Here is a 17,197-nt window from a genome sequence, read left to right on the forward strand (position 1 = left end):
ACTTTTTAAAAAGTCAGAATTTATTCACATACGGATGTCGAGAGAGAAAGTGAATTGGAAGTTGCGATTTTTTCGAGTTTATTATGTTTAAATAGTGAAATGAGCATTTTGATTTAGTGAGAAATGCTCTTATTTTCGACAAAGGATTATTGTGTGTGCCAATTAAGTGTTATTATCGTTGCTTTAAAATGCTGGAAAGTCGAGGCGATTGACACATCGGTCCTCGCATGTATAAAATAAATTTTAGGTGTGTTTTGCTAAATTAGTGTACAGGATGCCGAGGGGAGAGAACAGGCCGAGTATCCTGTTGTCTCGGGAAGAGAATGATCAGGTTTTCAGTTTAATTGGACCAAAATGCCAGGTGAGTGAGACATAGATTCTGTATAATGATCCGCGTGATTCAGACTGCCCTTACGATTACGTATCTCTGTCCATATCTGTGGATTATCAACCGATAAAGCGAAGATATGTATTGTTTGCTTTAAATATTTTATTCTTGGTCGCATTCCATCAATATTCGGCTATTTTAAGACTGTTTGTTTCTATTAAGCTACCTGTTGGTTTTTGAATTTTAAGTTGTTATTTAAATGAAATTATACTAATAACAACTTTATACTTCTAATATGACATCATTCTTAGATAAAATGAACAATTCATTATCTGAAGATTTAAATAAAAGGTACTTATAAAACAACTTAAAACCAATCGAGTTTTAATCAAGTCCACTCAAAGTAATTTTCCTGTTGATAACAAATTATTTCTGGTTTATTGTTAAGATTATTGTACCAATTAACTTTGATAAATTACGTGAAACATTTTTATCTTAATATATATAAATACATTTATGTTATTAGGAAAGTGCCATTAGCGTGCAATTTTTCATTTTTCGCCCACCGAAAATTTTATTATTAATATATGCATATATGAGTATGTACTCCATTTGCTTATAATAAGCTTATAAAGCAAAATATGTATTAAGTTTTAACAATTTTATTAGAAAGTAAAATTTAATTAGTTTTATTTCCAATAATTTGCCTAACAGAGCATCCAAAAGCATATTAAGAACAACAAAAGTGAACATCATTGTTATTTGCAAAAAAAATGTATGACATCATTTTATTGTTTTATAAATGCTTTTTATCAGAGACTTTATTATGAACTGTTCTATGCTATTAAAATGATTAAAGTAATATTATCATTCATGCTATTTTCTTTCAATCTCTATACTCTAAATCCTTCTTGAATTTATCCCAATTTAGATCAAAGCCCATCCTCAAAAAAAGAAAGAAGTATTGCCAAAAAAAAATAAGAACATCTATTTTCATTTTCTCACTTAGGTATTTGAAATTTAACCTGTCCCTGTTACTTTGCTTTAATGAATGACAGTCATCGCAGCACAAAAAACGAAGCGCTAAGGCTTGTTTTATTTCCAAGTTAAAATCAACCCCAGCCCATAACAACTGGTGTAACATATCAACTGTTTAAAAAAAAAACAAGTGAAACACAGAGATCTACTCTAACACGACTTAAATTATAATAAAACATAACATATGCTATGGATAATACTATAAAATCCTAATACCAATACAATTATAGCTATGTTTATAATATATGTTACTTTTCCTGCTGTAACAGAGTCATATAAAACAAAGTGTTTGATGTGAACTGCTGTGACATTGGCTGATAAAAATGATGCGATGTATCATGCATTATGATTAATCATATGTTAAGTTGTCATGACATGTGAACTAATTAATCAATAGATTGGTTCCAGAATACTATTGTGTGAATAACCTGTAGGTGTATTTGGAGATATTTATCAATAAACTTTTGTTTTATTTCTTCATTAATCAATGAGATATTTTTTTTAACTAGCCCTCTTTGTCGCACAGCTTTGCAGAGGCCTCTCCAAAATCCTTCCACAAATCTTTATTCTAATGTGTAAATATGTAAATAATTTTTAGCTTGGCCCAATTGTATGGCCTTTCTACGCATTTTCTGTATGGAAGTATTTCTTCAAATGAATCAAGCTCGAATAAAATAATAACCCCAAGGTATTAATTGTAGTTGTAATTGAGAACATGCATATTACTTAAACCCTTGTGACACATAAAAAATAGTCCTTCTAAAAATCGATGTCTAAAGTAATTACGAAATATGTTTTAACGATAATTTTTCGATATGAATCGTAAAAACATATTGCAAGTAAAGCACTGATAAAAACAAATAATAAGATAAACATTTTTGCAAGTATATAATTCTTGATTGCCTGATAGTCGTAAGTGCATAATATTCGCGTTTGACATTAAACATTACACAAAAGTACTTAAACCGTAACGTAACAATTTTAGGCGTTGCGTAAAAACTTTTAGAATTAAAAAAGATTATTAAACGCGCCAATCTTACCGGACAGGTTTATAACGGCTTAGAACTCGACGTTTTTTGCAATAAATAATTTATGGTAAACCCTGAGTGACCCTGACACGGGATCCTATAATATTCTCAATAACGTTGAATGACAATCAACAGATTTATTTATTGTAGATTTAATATAAATACTCGATTTAAATTATTATTTTATTTATGAATCTTGAAGTCATTGGAGTCCATCACAACCTTTCTCTTTTACTTAACCAGATTGTATTGAATGTCACAGGAAGAGCGCTCGTGGTTGGTGTCGGATTAGTAAAAAAAAACGAATGATTTTTGTTGGATCCGAACGATTTTTAATTCAGTCCACAATACTGATGTTTTCTCTATCTGCAAAATTATTAAGGGAAGATCAAAATAAATGAATTCTCCCTAGTACACTACTTACGTAATTTGCCAAAATGTGCGTGTCAGCATTCAATTGACCTTCGAAGTTATAAATCAGTGTATTTTCGTCCAAGGTCGCACTACCTTAAAATATTCAAATTTTTTACGAGCTTTATTCTGTTACCTGTATAGTGTAGATTGAGCTTTATAAATATCTAGTGAACGAGTGTTTATTTACATTCGACGACTTAAAATAACACCATGTTACCACCTTGCTGGGGAAAAAAATATAAGCAAAGACACATGGATACAACTTACGAGTTTCATTAGTCATGATTTCTGAGAATCAATCCTAGTACTTATCGGATTCCAAAAATACCTATACGTATACAGATTCTACAATAAAGTTCTTGAGGAAAGCCAGTACAAGAATAAATGAGATAAAAATGATAGAGTATGATAAGGAATCTAAGCACGTGGAAGAATGTAGCATTTTCCTTCCACTATAGGAAACACGTCTGGACTCTTCTAGTATAAGCATCACATATACTGGCTACATAATTTTTAAGCTAATACTAGGGGCATTTTACCTGCACGGACTCGCTAATCCCCGTTGACATAGATACGCGTATTTTGATCGATCTTTCCTACTGAAGGTGAATAAAAGTACAGATTTTTTATCAGACAAAGAATTTCTATAATCTGTTTGTTTTTAATAATTCGAATAAACACTAAGGTGCAGTCTACCGTCTACTAAAATTCATAATCCTTGCTCACAATGTCGTCAATCAATCTGTGTAGAAAGTAGCGGTAACCAGCCATATAATTTCACTCTATAAAGCGTTTATAGGGCGAAAGTGTCTAGACTAGAGACCAGCCCGTTTTGTTATAGAAAGCATGTACGTGTAAGCACTTTTCAAAATTAATGTAAGCGATCATGGGATTAGCGGCCGTACGTGACTACGTTCGTATAGATACGTATCAACAAGGTTGTTGAGTGTTATCGTTACTTTTTAACACGTCGGCTTCTTATTTTTGTGTTGATAGATTCTACAACATACCATTCGGTTTTATATGAAATTCTGTGGCTGAATTAGATTAGATTCTTCATGAAAATCTTTAGGAACTACTGCTAATCAGTTCATCTGTAAGATAATTTTTAATGGCAGTCTGAGCATGGTATATTGTGTTACAACATTTTTGCAAAATGAATGTTGAAAGATAGTGTTTACTGTTTAAATAAAAGTATCATATTTTGCCCATAAATATATGGGAACAGGCGTCTGATTGTCTCCACAGAGGATTCATTTGATTTTCCTTCCTACCCAACACTTTAAATATGCAGCTTTCGCGGTACAACAAAACGGTTCTCATCGCTTATCTTAATTATTTCTACTGTAGAAACAAACGCGCAATCTTTATGATTTATCTAATAATGTAGCCTTCGGTCCTTGGTCCTTTTTAAGTACACACAGTTTTCATGTACTTTTATATCAATTCTTAAATTAAAACTAAAACCTGTCGAATTTTTAAACATTCAAAGCAAAAAACCTATGTATTATATTTAAAAAGCCGTTTATCTATACTTTATTACTACACGTATACTACCCAAGAAGTTTTCTTTCTCCATAGCTAACCTTCACGGAGTCTAGACGGGTTGATAGACAGACGATTTCTAAATTTAAAACCGGACGATGCAAGCCATATTGTGTGCATAGCAAGCACCTATCTAATTAAGTTTGAGCAAGTCCTATCCTCGCCATACTTCCATGCTTACAAATTATGAACAGACATGCAAATTGTTGCTTCTCTTGCTATGGGCAAATTTGTACCGATTCTCTGTGAAAGACGCAAAGGCCAAAAAAAGGAACAAACGTAATTATTCTAACTTACCGACTGCAAGTACTAATCCCAAAACAATTCAATGAATATTGCCGTACAGTCTAGCGGCCTATGAATAAAATTCCATCCAGTCGGATCAGGGTTGGGTCCTGAACCTGGACGAACTGGGCCGTACCCCGTCATGGACTTCGAATATAGACCCCGGATACGGATGTGTTTAGATGAAATCATATAAAATGTGCACCTCAATATTTTTTGAGCGAGTCAATAATTTTCTTATCTTAAGGACCTTAATGTGACCTTTTATCATGAACAGTCAAGATTTGATACCTCTAAAGGAATCTGAGATTTTTGTGAATTGACTGACTCGTACACTCGTACCTCTGACCTTTTGCCACCTTAGACCTTTATTTTAAGATGTATCCAAGCTAATAATGTTCGTGACATATTCACTTATTTAGTTTTGACGTAATACCAGACAGAATCTAATTCCTTCAATTGACCTTTGCGTACGCTTACTGTTGTACAATGCAAGTGCCGCAAAGTATTGTTTTATTCTCTCACGCACATTAAGTTTTAAGTACAATGTCGTCTTGGTGATTAAAGAAACTGATGGCTATGTGTTGAATAGGTTAGTTATGTTTATATGCAGCTAGCCTCCTCTTTCGACTTAGTCTGGGCACGTTATATTGCAGTTAAACAAGCACCGGACGTAACGTTGTAAATATCGCTTCTTCCGTTCGGCTTACGATCACGTCGCCGTGTCAACTTATGTTAACGACATTGGTTGGGTCCGAATTGTCCGAAGCTAGATGGGCGATTCCGCTTCTGAGGATGGAAGTTTAAAACTTTCGTCAAAAAAACCAATCATTTTTCAAAAATTGAGCTCTGGCCCAAGAATGGATAAGAAGGATGAGAGGATATTCTCCCTACACAAATAGAACTTCTAGTGTTTCTTTTACTTAGGTTATTTTGTGCCGTGCATAAATTATTATTGACCGATAAATTATTCTTAAGTGAACCCCAAATTTCGGTAAACCAACTGCTTTCTTGGGAAAATATCTGCTTTAATGTTATCTTCACGCCCACAATGTTTATTTCAACCAAGTTTACTTATAAACAACTGACCAAATTGTTGATTCAGTCAACTTGCGATTTCATATGTAAAAGCCTTTTTTCTCATTATGATTTACCAAATCATAATGAGAAAGTCTATGACTCAGTCTATGACTTAGTCTATACCTCAGTACTTACGTCTTTCTTTCATTATATGTAATCGACGATAACCAGGTGTTTTACATATTGTATTGTGTAACGACAAGACACCTACGCATTTCGAAACAGAACTGAGAACCACAAATAAGCTCGTTGTGTGCAATGAATTTTATATCGCTACTTATTCGACGATGATGCTTGTCAAAACAAGACCTTAGCGCCTTGAAATAAACGCTTCATAGATGTCGGAAATGATCTCTCTTGTGAAGAAAAAAGTACTTATGAAATGAGGTCTGTTATAGAAACTGTAGTGACAAAATCTCTGGCTTTTGTTTCGTTTTTTTGTGTTATATGCCTAATTAACAGAAATGTGTGAAATATTTAATTTCATAGTACGCTTGTGGAGTTACTTAAGTTCATGATGAGAACAATAAGAATTCTCGGAGAGTTATGAAATTATTTGTCTTTGAGGTTTTAGACTCAATTTAATAAGCACTTGTGTTCGTTCGAGTTCGTAGATTAAATTGCTAAATGTGTATTTTAATTGCATACAATTAGCTCTAAAGTGATCATAGAAACATTTGAGTAAACGTATGTTCCTATTTCGGCATTAACGAAATGACAAACATTTATTTTCTTCTAATCATTGTAAACTACATTGAACAGCCAAATTTCCATTGCTATCTTTATCAAATGCTGAAACGTTTACTGTTAATAGGACCAGTTTGGAAAAAGGAGTTCTTATTATCTTACTCAATTGAAAAGTCAAAAGAAGAATTAAATTAGCGTTACTAACAACCAAAAAGATTATAAAATATAATTGTATAAAAGTATCAATTCTTGAATAGAGCAATAACAAAAAGAATACGTGTGTTATCTACTTGTCAGGGAACAAACATTTTATCTGTCGTAGAAAGCTAAAATTATTACTCTATTGGAAGAAAATTGATTTGTCTCTTATTTGCTATTAAGAGTCCACTTCAATATTGTCGCCTTGTTCGTCTTTTTTTCCACAAGAGAGCATCGTATCAATAGGCTTATCACAGTTGGTCGCATGTACCATAAAGGTCGGTTATAAACAGATTGCAGCCGGGCGTTCTGTGCTCACGCATGTTACATACTGCCACGTCGACCATGCACCATCAACTGACGCGCCCGACTGATGATAATTCAATCAAAGTTACTCGCCATATGACTTAGTTTTATTTTTAGTAAGGGGGTCGTTTCTTGCCCCTTTTATGCTTTAAGAACAATTTTGGTTTAATGTGGGTTGAAAAGGCAAGGCAACTGAATAACGTTATCGTTACACGAAGTGAAGCGAATATAATTTATATTTGACTTAATCATGGAAAATGCTCGTCTTTAATTAAAAATTAAACTTGCTTTTAACTTAACGCTACAAATAAAAAATGATAATAAAAAATCGGTATAAATCTTTCCTTCTTAATCCAGTTTATAAACTATCTGTGTGCCAAACTTCCTAAAAATCCGTTCAACGCTCTTTGCGTAAAAGAGTAAGAAACATCCATCCATACTTACAAACTTTCCGTATAATTTAAAAATGTTTTTCTTCTCTAACAGAGTCTAGCAACGGCAGTGGTCCAGCTATTCACAACGGAAGATCCAACTCATTCAAAATGGAAGAAGAAGGACACAGGCGTACTGTGCCTTATAAAGGACAACGGGAAGAGGTCGTACTTCTTCAGGATATACTGTCTCTACCGCAAGGCCATGATATGGGAGCAAGAGGTCTACCTCCAGATCGATTACAAGAACCCCAGGCCGTTCTTACATACCTTCGAAGCTGAGGTAAGCATGATTAATACTACTGTCCATTTTGCCGTGCTTTTTGCCATTGCATTACCCAGATAAAAAAATATATTATTCCCACGGTATGCCAATAGCTTCTGTTCTTCCAAAAGTAGTCAATAACAAAAATTAGCGATATCAGTATTTTTAGCGGAAGCTCTAGGCTCTATCACACCACAAAAATCGTTTGTTTGTTAATTAATCCTTTGAAGCAGGAAAATTAATTAACTAATTTAATGGTTCGATAAAATATTAATATTTTTCCTAATCGTTATATTATGATTATGGGTGACGATCGTTTATGGGTTACATGATTATGATTGTAGGCGGTATATGTTAAACTGTGATTTATCCCGTATTGTGTATTACAATTAAATAATAATACAGGATAACTGGCCTGCGTGCTTGTAGTCTGAAAACAAGATTATGTGTGTGGGAGTGAGGCACCACTACGTGCCATTTCGCTGCCACAAAGGATACAGTCCTAATATAAAGCTTAAGAGTTTATAATGCAGACGTACTAGTCCAAACGAATGTAGTATAATTACCATGTTCATCAATAGCACAGTAATTAGCAAACCTGGTTGTCCCAGTTACAAAATTTTAATTTCGAATAAGCAAATCAATTTGTACGTTTAAGTCTAATTTTCCTCTTCCTTCTACGAAATAGACGGTTCATCAGTCATCAGACTTCTTTAATGTTTCCCGTTATTTTACGTGTCAACACTGACTTATTACTGGTCTTAAATGTTTTCGGATTCTTTATACGTTTGTATCCGTATAGAAGGAAACTGGACCATTTTAATTGACCTCCTTCTCAATGAAGATACCTTCAATAAAACAAGTGATATATATATCTTATTTAATCAAGTTATTTATTGTAGACTAGTTGTAGAGAAAGACAGGCGAAAATATAGGGAAGAAAATGTTAGCCATTGTATTGAAGTGGGCATAATTTAGGATAATAAAAATCTCATATTAATAGCGGGTAAAGATGTATTCAACACACAAAATCAGATCAGAAAATAATATTATAAGTGATTAGTTTCCATGACAACGGTATACAAAACTCTCATGTTCCGATTCGTACTAAACTTTTAATTATATTCGCATATTTATTATAATATCAATAAACATCACAACGCCGTTCAATATGTTATATGGATATACTGACGTCATCCAATGAGTCAACGACCACGGATTTGTTAAAACAAAACAATACACAGACGAATATGGACGAGAATAAAGCTGTAAAAATACCTGTTGGGAATAATACGAATGATTTATGGCTATATTATGAACGCTGGTTTACAAATGTATATATTTATAGAAATAAATTACTACAAAATAGTCAGCAATAATCGTCACTTGTTAAACACTGGTACTAAGCTTCATCTGGTTAGACTGGAAGCCCACCGTTGTAGTTTGGGAAAGGCTGGGCCGATGGATGAGATATAGTCAGTAAGCCAAGGCCTTGAATTCTATAAGAGTTACTACTAGACATATTAAAATAATAAGGCAAAAAGTTTCTATTGGGCGTGAGCAACAAAATAATTTAAATACTGGAAATTTTCTGAATAGTGAACACAAAAGCAAAGGTCGCAGAAAATTTTCGGGCACTAAATCTAACTTTGTACACTAACTTTCCTTGCTAGACGTACTATTTACAATAGTCACATCATAAACATCTGAACCAACGCAATTTCTGGCGCTATATCAAATACCAAAAATTATTTAGTGACGTAATTGGTAATTCATGAATGAACATTAAAAGGAAAGCATGCTATGGCAAAAACATTATGCATTATTGAAAATGGTAACAATTACACCTTGCTCCTTCAAATTCAAGTCCATTTAAAGGTTGTCTGTAAATGATCGGTTTTAGCGATGAGACCTCCCATTGTGGCACTGCCCAAGTCCCATGGTACCTATTTATATTTATCCAATCCTATATTTATTTATCTATCAACACCAAAGAAAGTGGTCCGACACACTTGCCCCTATAAAACCGTTCGACAAAATTAAAACTTTTAATCATACGATGCAATTCAATTCTAATACAAAAAAAAACCCAGTAGAATAAATGTCAATTTTGAATTCCAGGAATATATGGCGGCATTCAATTTCGCTAACGAAAATGAAGCGAACATCCTCAAAAACATACTCCTTGAGAAGATCGAGCTCAGGAAAACGAAACGAGAAGGTTTGTTATAATTCATTCAGATTCATTCATCACATTAATATTATAAATTATGTTGGGCCTGTTGGTCTAGTGGTTAGTGACCCTGACTGCTATACCGGAGGTCGTGGGTTCGATTCCCGCCCAGGATAAATGTTGTGTGATGAGCATGATCATTTGTTCTGGTCTCTGGGTGTAATTTATCTATAATATGTATCTATTTAGAAATATATAAGTAAATTTATCAGTTGTCTGGTTACCATAACACAAGCTCTGCTTAGCTTGGGATCAGATAACCGTGTGTGAGTTATCCCAGGAAAAAAAAATGCAAAAGTATGTGAGTGTGTACGTTTGATCCATCTTTACGCTTAGTCGGGTGGACCGCTCCCGATGATATTTGGTATGACACCTTAGGTTGACAGATAGGCTAGCTTTATCCGACTTCGTTAGTGTTTTTGTAGCTATAACCTACACCCAAGCGAGTGAAGCCGCGAATAACAGCTAGTATAATATATATAAGTCTAGTTATTTTATGAGGTCATCTCTGGTATCATCATTATATCATTGGTATGCTGCCCTACCCTCTAGACAAGTGACATTTCTGATGTTCAAGAATCACTCAAAATGGAAGTGACAAAACCTAGTCCAAAGATCGAGCAAAAAAGACGTACGTTTAAAGGTTTTTATTTATTCTAGGGACTAAGAAGATACGAAAAAATGCTATTAAAATTTGGTCTAGAGCCCCTGTAGTTTTATCGGCTAATAGTTTAATCCGACTATAAATCAGTATGACGTAACGCAACGCTAAGCCAATAATAAAGGCTGATAAATTGGGTGTCCCTGTGCATATAACTTGAATGTTAAGTAATTTTGTTTTAATCTTGGAAAGGTAAGATTCCTATTTCGAGGGTCATTTTTTTTAATTGTGATCAACTATATTTGTGTAATAAATGCAAATAGGTTTGATGGTCTGCAAATCTTATCCAAGCAGATTCAATATAACTCCAGCACAGACCTATCAGACTTCATTCATAAAAAAAATCACACAAATCAATGAATGGATTGTCACATTTATAGAATAATGGACAAAAGTACATAAACCTGTACAGCTATGCGGCCGATTGTGTCTGCAGTAATTGTATTTAAACAACAATATGAAATGTTTCCAGACATATTTGTAATTGTTTACACATAATACTTGCGTAGTATTTAAAGTATCTATAACAACTTGTACTTGGTTATTCTAAAAAATATTCGCATAAAATTTTGTGTGGTGACTTTTTTTAATGGTGTCTTAAAAGTATATATAAGACGGAAGGGTTATGCTTAGCAGGGTTCGCATGCATTTCAATGTTTTGCTATGCACCGGCACCAAAACGCGGATAACGTAGCACATCTGTCTAAGCTTAGTCAATAAGAATCTGACGCATCCCATCTTCTCTCGCCGAGGGGTGAGTGTCCATGAGGAGTCTCCCGTCTTACGAAAAAACGTATTCGTATAATATCAATAGGGTGATGTTTGTGAAACGATAAAGTAATAGTTGGACCGGAAGTAATACCCAACGTATCACGGGTTCGATCGCCCCCGTTAAATATGATATGCACAAATGAGAGCTAGACACAGAATTAATAACTCTTAGTGTCTTTGCGATTGGATTCTGAAGATTGTATAACTCGATAAAGAGATTAAAGTTATCAGTGACGAAGTCGTTACAAACAATAATGAGGGATTGGTTTATTGAGGCGATGAAACACGTACCGTTGTGTTGATTAGAAAGAGATAATATATGTAGCCTATTACAATAATTTTCCACAACTTTCACACAAGTCCAACTAGTCTCAAACTAAGCAAAGCTTTTATTATAAATACTAGATTTTTGTAAATACATACATTACACCCAGACACAGAACGCATGATCGTGCTCATCACACAAACATTTTTCCTGGGTTGCAATCGAAACCACGACCTTCGGTATAGCAGTCAACCATCAGACCAACAGACAATACATGTTACACACAGGAGTCATTTTAAATAGGCCAAATCCGCCATGGACATCAGCCCAGTATAAAAGTGTGGTATTGATTTATAAAGGCTAAGTAAAAATAAACGATTGTATCACTCGTTCTCGTCCAATAGTCGAATGTTTTACTATGTAACAATAGAATGACTGACTAACGATATGAATGCAAAATTCAACAGTAATATTTAAGTTTTAATTCCACAAACAAAAACGATGAAAGAAAATATGAGGTAACAGTTTCCAATTATTATTGAATCAATGAACAATCCATTCCTATATTTGAAGAGGCATCTGTTAGTAGCTAGTTGATAAGATTATACACAATTTTTATGGTGCGAAAATTGAGGATCGGCCAGCCGCAGCGAGCAGGCGTGGTGATCTATGATCAATCTTTCTCTCTTTGAGATGAGGCTTTTTGCCATTCAGTAGGTAGTTGTCGGCTGATATTATACACAAATGTTAAAATAGCGTACCACCGACTATGCAACGCTTAGATACCGCATTTCAGGCGCCAGGTGTATATAATCACGTCAGACATCTAAATCTTATACTGAGCTCTCAAGAAATTGGAATTAGTTTCGACCAATAACGAGCCCCGTGGGATAAACGTTACCCGTTAAAAGGGTCAATCAAAATTCAATCCACAAACGGAATATGATATTTGACAAAAAAATATCTGTTTCGTCATCTTGACTGTTTGTTTTTGAAAAACCTCTCTGGCGGGCCACTTAGTCAACAAGACTGTGTATCCTCCATCTAGGTTGCATGGTCGTACCTCACATACTACAAAACCAATTGTTCACAAACGTGAAGTATTGACCACTATACGGAACACAAACCACTGATTGTCGTAAAGATGACTTCACACGTATGTTTATATGCCGTCCTTACACTTATTTACAAACAGAGCCCTCATAAACACGCATTGTCATGTTAGACGGGAATTATTCGTACACTATGTCATCTTTAGATGTTGTTAGCATCCTTAGCGTTATATCATGATTTATATTGTAATGGATGCGTTTTAGGTGCCTTTGTATATAAACTGAACCAGTTGATGTGTTTAAAGTAAACAGCACACGTAACAGCATGAATGTAAATTGTTAAAATATTTATTTTGAGTTATTTATAAATTTTTATGAGTATTACCTGTTTCGACAAAATGAATAATAATATTCTACAGCTTTCATGCAACGCCATATAGTTTTAAATTAAGAAAAGTATTTATTATGAGTACTAGGCAACTGATAAAAATACAAACAGGATTCAGAAAAAAACTAGGTACAGAATAAAAAAAAGTGATAGTGCTGTTTACACAAACATGTACTGGGTGGGAATCGAACCCAGTCTGAGTGTGATCAGCTCTTATGAATACTTATGTTTGTCGATAGCTCCTTATTCTTATCAATAGAATAATGTCTGATAGGTAGAACAATAGCACTCATTGGATACAATTAAGTATTTAACATGAAAAACCTTAATTTTTCCGTAAGCCCGTCTGATAGACTTTCTAAGAAAATCGTATACGAATTTTTCTTTTTAGCGTAAGCAAAAAATGAAACAGAAAGTTATAATCTCGGGTGACGTCACTTTTCAGCACACTTCACTGACAAGTGACGTTATTAGCTCTAATAGGCTTCACCATCTTTGATGCGTTTTATCTTCATATCTTTTTTAATTATTTACGGATCTAGTCAAATAGAGTAAATATCTGGTTGAGTGATCCTTTTTATATTAAATCCAATAGTATATTATTATCTGTTTTGTAAAAAAGCGACAGCGTGCTATGTTGTGGAATTTGTTGCGCCGTTTCTTCTCCACAGCTAGAGCACTTAGGAAGCGGTGAAGGGTGGGCGATACGGGGAGCTGTCTGTGAATAAGTTCTACTTTGTAGCCCATTTTGAATAAATGGATTTTGATTTTGAACATATCCCCATGTCCCCCTCAGAGCGTCGTCAGCGCTCGATGCTGTCGGGTCGCAGCAGCGGCGCGGGCGTGGCCCCGTCGCGTCAGAACGGCGCGCTGCCGCCGCCGCCCGAGCCCGAGCCCGCCGCGCCCGCGCCGCCGCCCGCGCCCGCGCCCGTTCCACTGCCGCCCAAAGCCAACAACAGCTTAGGAAGTAAGTATACATTATTATTTCTAAGATTTTCTAATAAAATTTCAACTGTCTTAGTGACAGTAAGTTGATTTGAAAAATACTTTTGACGAAAAATATGTAATTAATAAAAAAAGATCGAGATTATTGTTTTACATATTATATTAATTTGAAAGTGTTATAGTGCAATGGAATATTTTTAATGTGAGGCTATAAGCTAGAAAAGACATTTGACATATCTATGTATGTATTAAAAATAATTGACCCAATTTCGAATCGTTTTCTAGGTCAATATTACAGCCCAGCAGACCGCTGTTGCGAGATTAGCACTTACCATAAAACAAATTCTGGTTCAAAAACTGCATATAATTAATCAATATCATATCAATTCTTATAAAACCTTCGTTGGCACAAATATACAATCATTTCTCCATAGAATTGATTCTAATTGTTTTTCTTTAATTATCTTTTCTTCCAGGTTACACTCTAACTAGTAACAAGAAATCAAAACCGCGAAGACTGACCAAAGCTGACATCGGAAGCCCGCAGAACTTCAAGCATGTGTCGCACGTCGGTTGGGACGCGAACAAAGGTATAGCTTCGGATCCTCAAGATTAGGTGATAAGGGGATCTATACCTTAGAATAAAGCGGTTGTAGTCGTGAAAGCAAGACATAGATCAGCGCTATACACAAATGCTATAACTTAAGGCATTTTTGGTAGACATAAAAACCGCGAAAGTCGTCGATATTTCAAATGACTAAGAGATGTCCATTAAAATCCATTTAATTGCGGTGCAGTTGTGCTGTAAAACAAATTTCAAACACTATGTAAAAACAGGTTTGCCCAATTCAAACTTCTACTCCACAGGTTTCGACCGCGACAACGCGCCAAACGCGGACGAGTTACGTTCGTTCTTCACGAAGGCGGGCGTGTCGGACACGCAGCTGCAGGACCAGGACACGCGCGAGTTCATCTACGACTTCATCGAGATGCACGGGGGCCTGCCCGCCGTCAAGCAGGACCTCGACAATGTTAAGAGTGAGTAGACACACGTTCACTGCCAACGAGACAGTTGCGAGTTGAACTGGAGGTATTCTTATTAACAGTTTTGGGGATCAAATAAAAAGCTTAATGTCTCTTAAAGTGATTTCCAAGTAAGGTATTAGAATTTTAAGGTACGCGTGCACTAACACACACTAACAACGCAACGCAACAAGCAAAGACAGGGCATTTGTGATTTTTAAAATGAAAGCTCAACGTTGTCTGGTGTTTAAAAGAAGCAAAGCCTCCTTAGTTGACTGCAATAAGGCGATGTGCGGCATCCGAGTAGTTAATACTCACTGTGCGCGTCGTATCGCGGGTTCGATCCCCGAGTAGGACAAGCATTGTGTGATACACGAATGCTTTTTCTGAGTTTGGGTGTTATTGTGAAACCCTCCCCCGACACTATAATTTAATTCCTTATTGCAGGAGTCGTTTTGCAGCTGCTTTCCTGAGTAGCCAGTCAGCAAAAGTAGACTCAATCTATAGCTTAAACAATGACATGTAAGAATGATAGTTGATGATACCGTATGTCCCCCGCAGGTCCCCGCGCGGGCGCGGCGGCCGCCCCGCAGGTGCCCAGCCGCGCCGCCGCGCCGCCGCACCCGCCCGCGCCGCGTCAGTACTCACACCATTATATATTAACTTACTACATACCAATGTGGCTTGCGATACTTCATGTCATTTATTACAAGTGTTTTGAAGTATTTATTTTTGTATGTTGGCCTTTAAATTCAATTAAAGTTACTACCTTCGTTTAAAATTGGTTGCTTTTTGGTTTATAATCTCTCATTTAACCTATATATTTGCATACGCAGCATCCCGCGCCCCGCCGCCGCCGCCCGCTCGCGCAGTTCCGCCGCCGCCCGCGCACCGCGTGGCCCCGCCCCGCCCCGCCTACCGTGAGTATCAACAAACTGACCTTATTGATGTATATTTACCAGAAAAACGTGAAATGATAGTGTGTTGTGAGAGCTAGCGTAGAAATTTAAAAGCGTAAGGCAGTCGCAACGTAGCTCATTTCCTTCCAAGAATTTACAAATATAAGCTTACAATTTTTTTTTCCATTTGAGCAGCAGTATCTTCAGGGCCGCCATCAGTGCCGCCGCCGCCCCCGCCGGGCGCGGCCCCGCCCCCTCCCGCGCCGCCTCCCGCGCCCATGGCCCCTCCCCCGCCGCCGCCGCCCCCTGCGCCCCCGGCCCCGCCCCCCGCGCCCGAGTCCCCGCCCCCGTCCTCCGTGGAACAGATGGACGCGCCGCCGGACCCGAGGGCCGCGCTCATGGAGAGTATCCGCAGTGGATCCAAGACCTTACGGGTATGTGTCATGAACTATGTAACCGCGCTCCGAGGTGAAAGTGTATCGGTAAGCGCGGTGTATGCCGACGATAGTTATTTCTGCAAAATGACTGAACAATTTGTAGCAAATAAGCTACTAGCGTTTCCGAATGAGCCATTTCGCCATCGCAGGTCACAGACCTGGAGCGGGTTTCCTCGTTATTACGCCATTAGACACTTCCACCCCCGAGCATAGAGCTCTAGCGACCCCCATGTGCCCTCTGGTCTTGCGTTATTCCCATGACGAGATAATGACTCGCCCCGAGGGGTTATTATGACTATTCTATTATTATGTACTAACTACTAATAACAATTTTGATTGAAGACAGCTTTAACAATCTTATCGTTTGAATTTATTTTACAGCGAGTCGAGCCTGCGGCTAAACCACCCGTTGTTGAAGACAGCAGAAGTAATTTACTTAGTGAGATCAGACAAGGGATCGAGTTACGATCGGTGAGTTTAGTTAACTATTACGTTGATCTGTTTGAGATTTAGACTTACACCCATATTTTGGTATCTTCAGGTCTTGTTTTTTTCTTTAATCAAATTTAATAACCGCCTCTTGGCAAACGCAAAATGGCTAGCAGGAGCTGGATGCGAGTAACCGAAGATAGATCTCGATGGCGTATAATTAGGGAGGCCGATGTCTAGCAGTGGACGAATATAGGCTGGCTATAACCTTATAAGTGAATCGATCACAGGTTAAGCCATGTTAAACGCTGTTAGTCCGTAGATGGGTGACCATCTTTGTCATAACGAGATCCTCCATGTTTCGGAAGGCACGTTAAATTGTGGGTCCCGGGTGTTATTTCTACATCTTTCACAGTCGTTACAGACAGTAAAAAGCTTGAATAATCTGACAACCAGTCTAGCCAAGGGGTATCGTGTTGCTTAGGTAAC

At 36.6% G+C, this 17,197-nt stretch overlaps 1 protein-coding gene across 1 annotated transcript in view; it reads left to right on the top strand.

The window, feature by feature from the left end:
- The window catches only part of LOC113493049 (neural Wiskott-Aldrich syndrome protein-like), a 20,578-nt gene continuing 3,381 nt past the window's right edge, over positions 1-17,197 (top strand). The window contains exons 1-10 of the mRNA XM_026870831.1: positions 1-361; positions 7,396-7,623; positions 9,727-9,826; positions 13,772-13,942; positions 14,397-14,510; positions 14,788-14,958; positions 15,505-15,716; positions 15,780-15,867; positions 16,038-16,276; positions 16,661-16,750. Coding sequence (XP_026726632.1) covers positions 275-361; positions 7,396-7,623; positions 9,727-9,826; positions 13,772-13,942; positions 14,397-14,510; positions 14,788-14,958; positions 15,505-15,716; positions 15,780-15,867; positions 16,038-16,276; positions 16,661-16,750 — 1,500 coding nt within the window. The 5' untranslated portion in view covers positions 1-274. The remainder of the gene's footprint in view (positions 362-7,395; positions 7,624-9,726; positions 9,827-13,771; positions 13,943-14,396; positions 14,511-14,787; positions 14,959-15,504; positions 15,717-15,779; positions 15,868-16,037; positions 16,277-16,660; positions 16,751-17,197) is intronic.

This window comes from Trichoplusia ni, chromosome 4 (assembly GCF_003590095.1).
Source record: "Trichoplusia ni isolate ovarian cell line Hi5 chromosome 4, tn1, whole genome shotgun sequence".
NCBI lineage: Eukaryota > Metazoa > Arthropoda > Insecta > Lepidoptera > Noctuidae > Trichoplusia > Trichoplusia ni.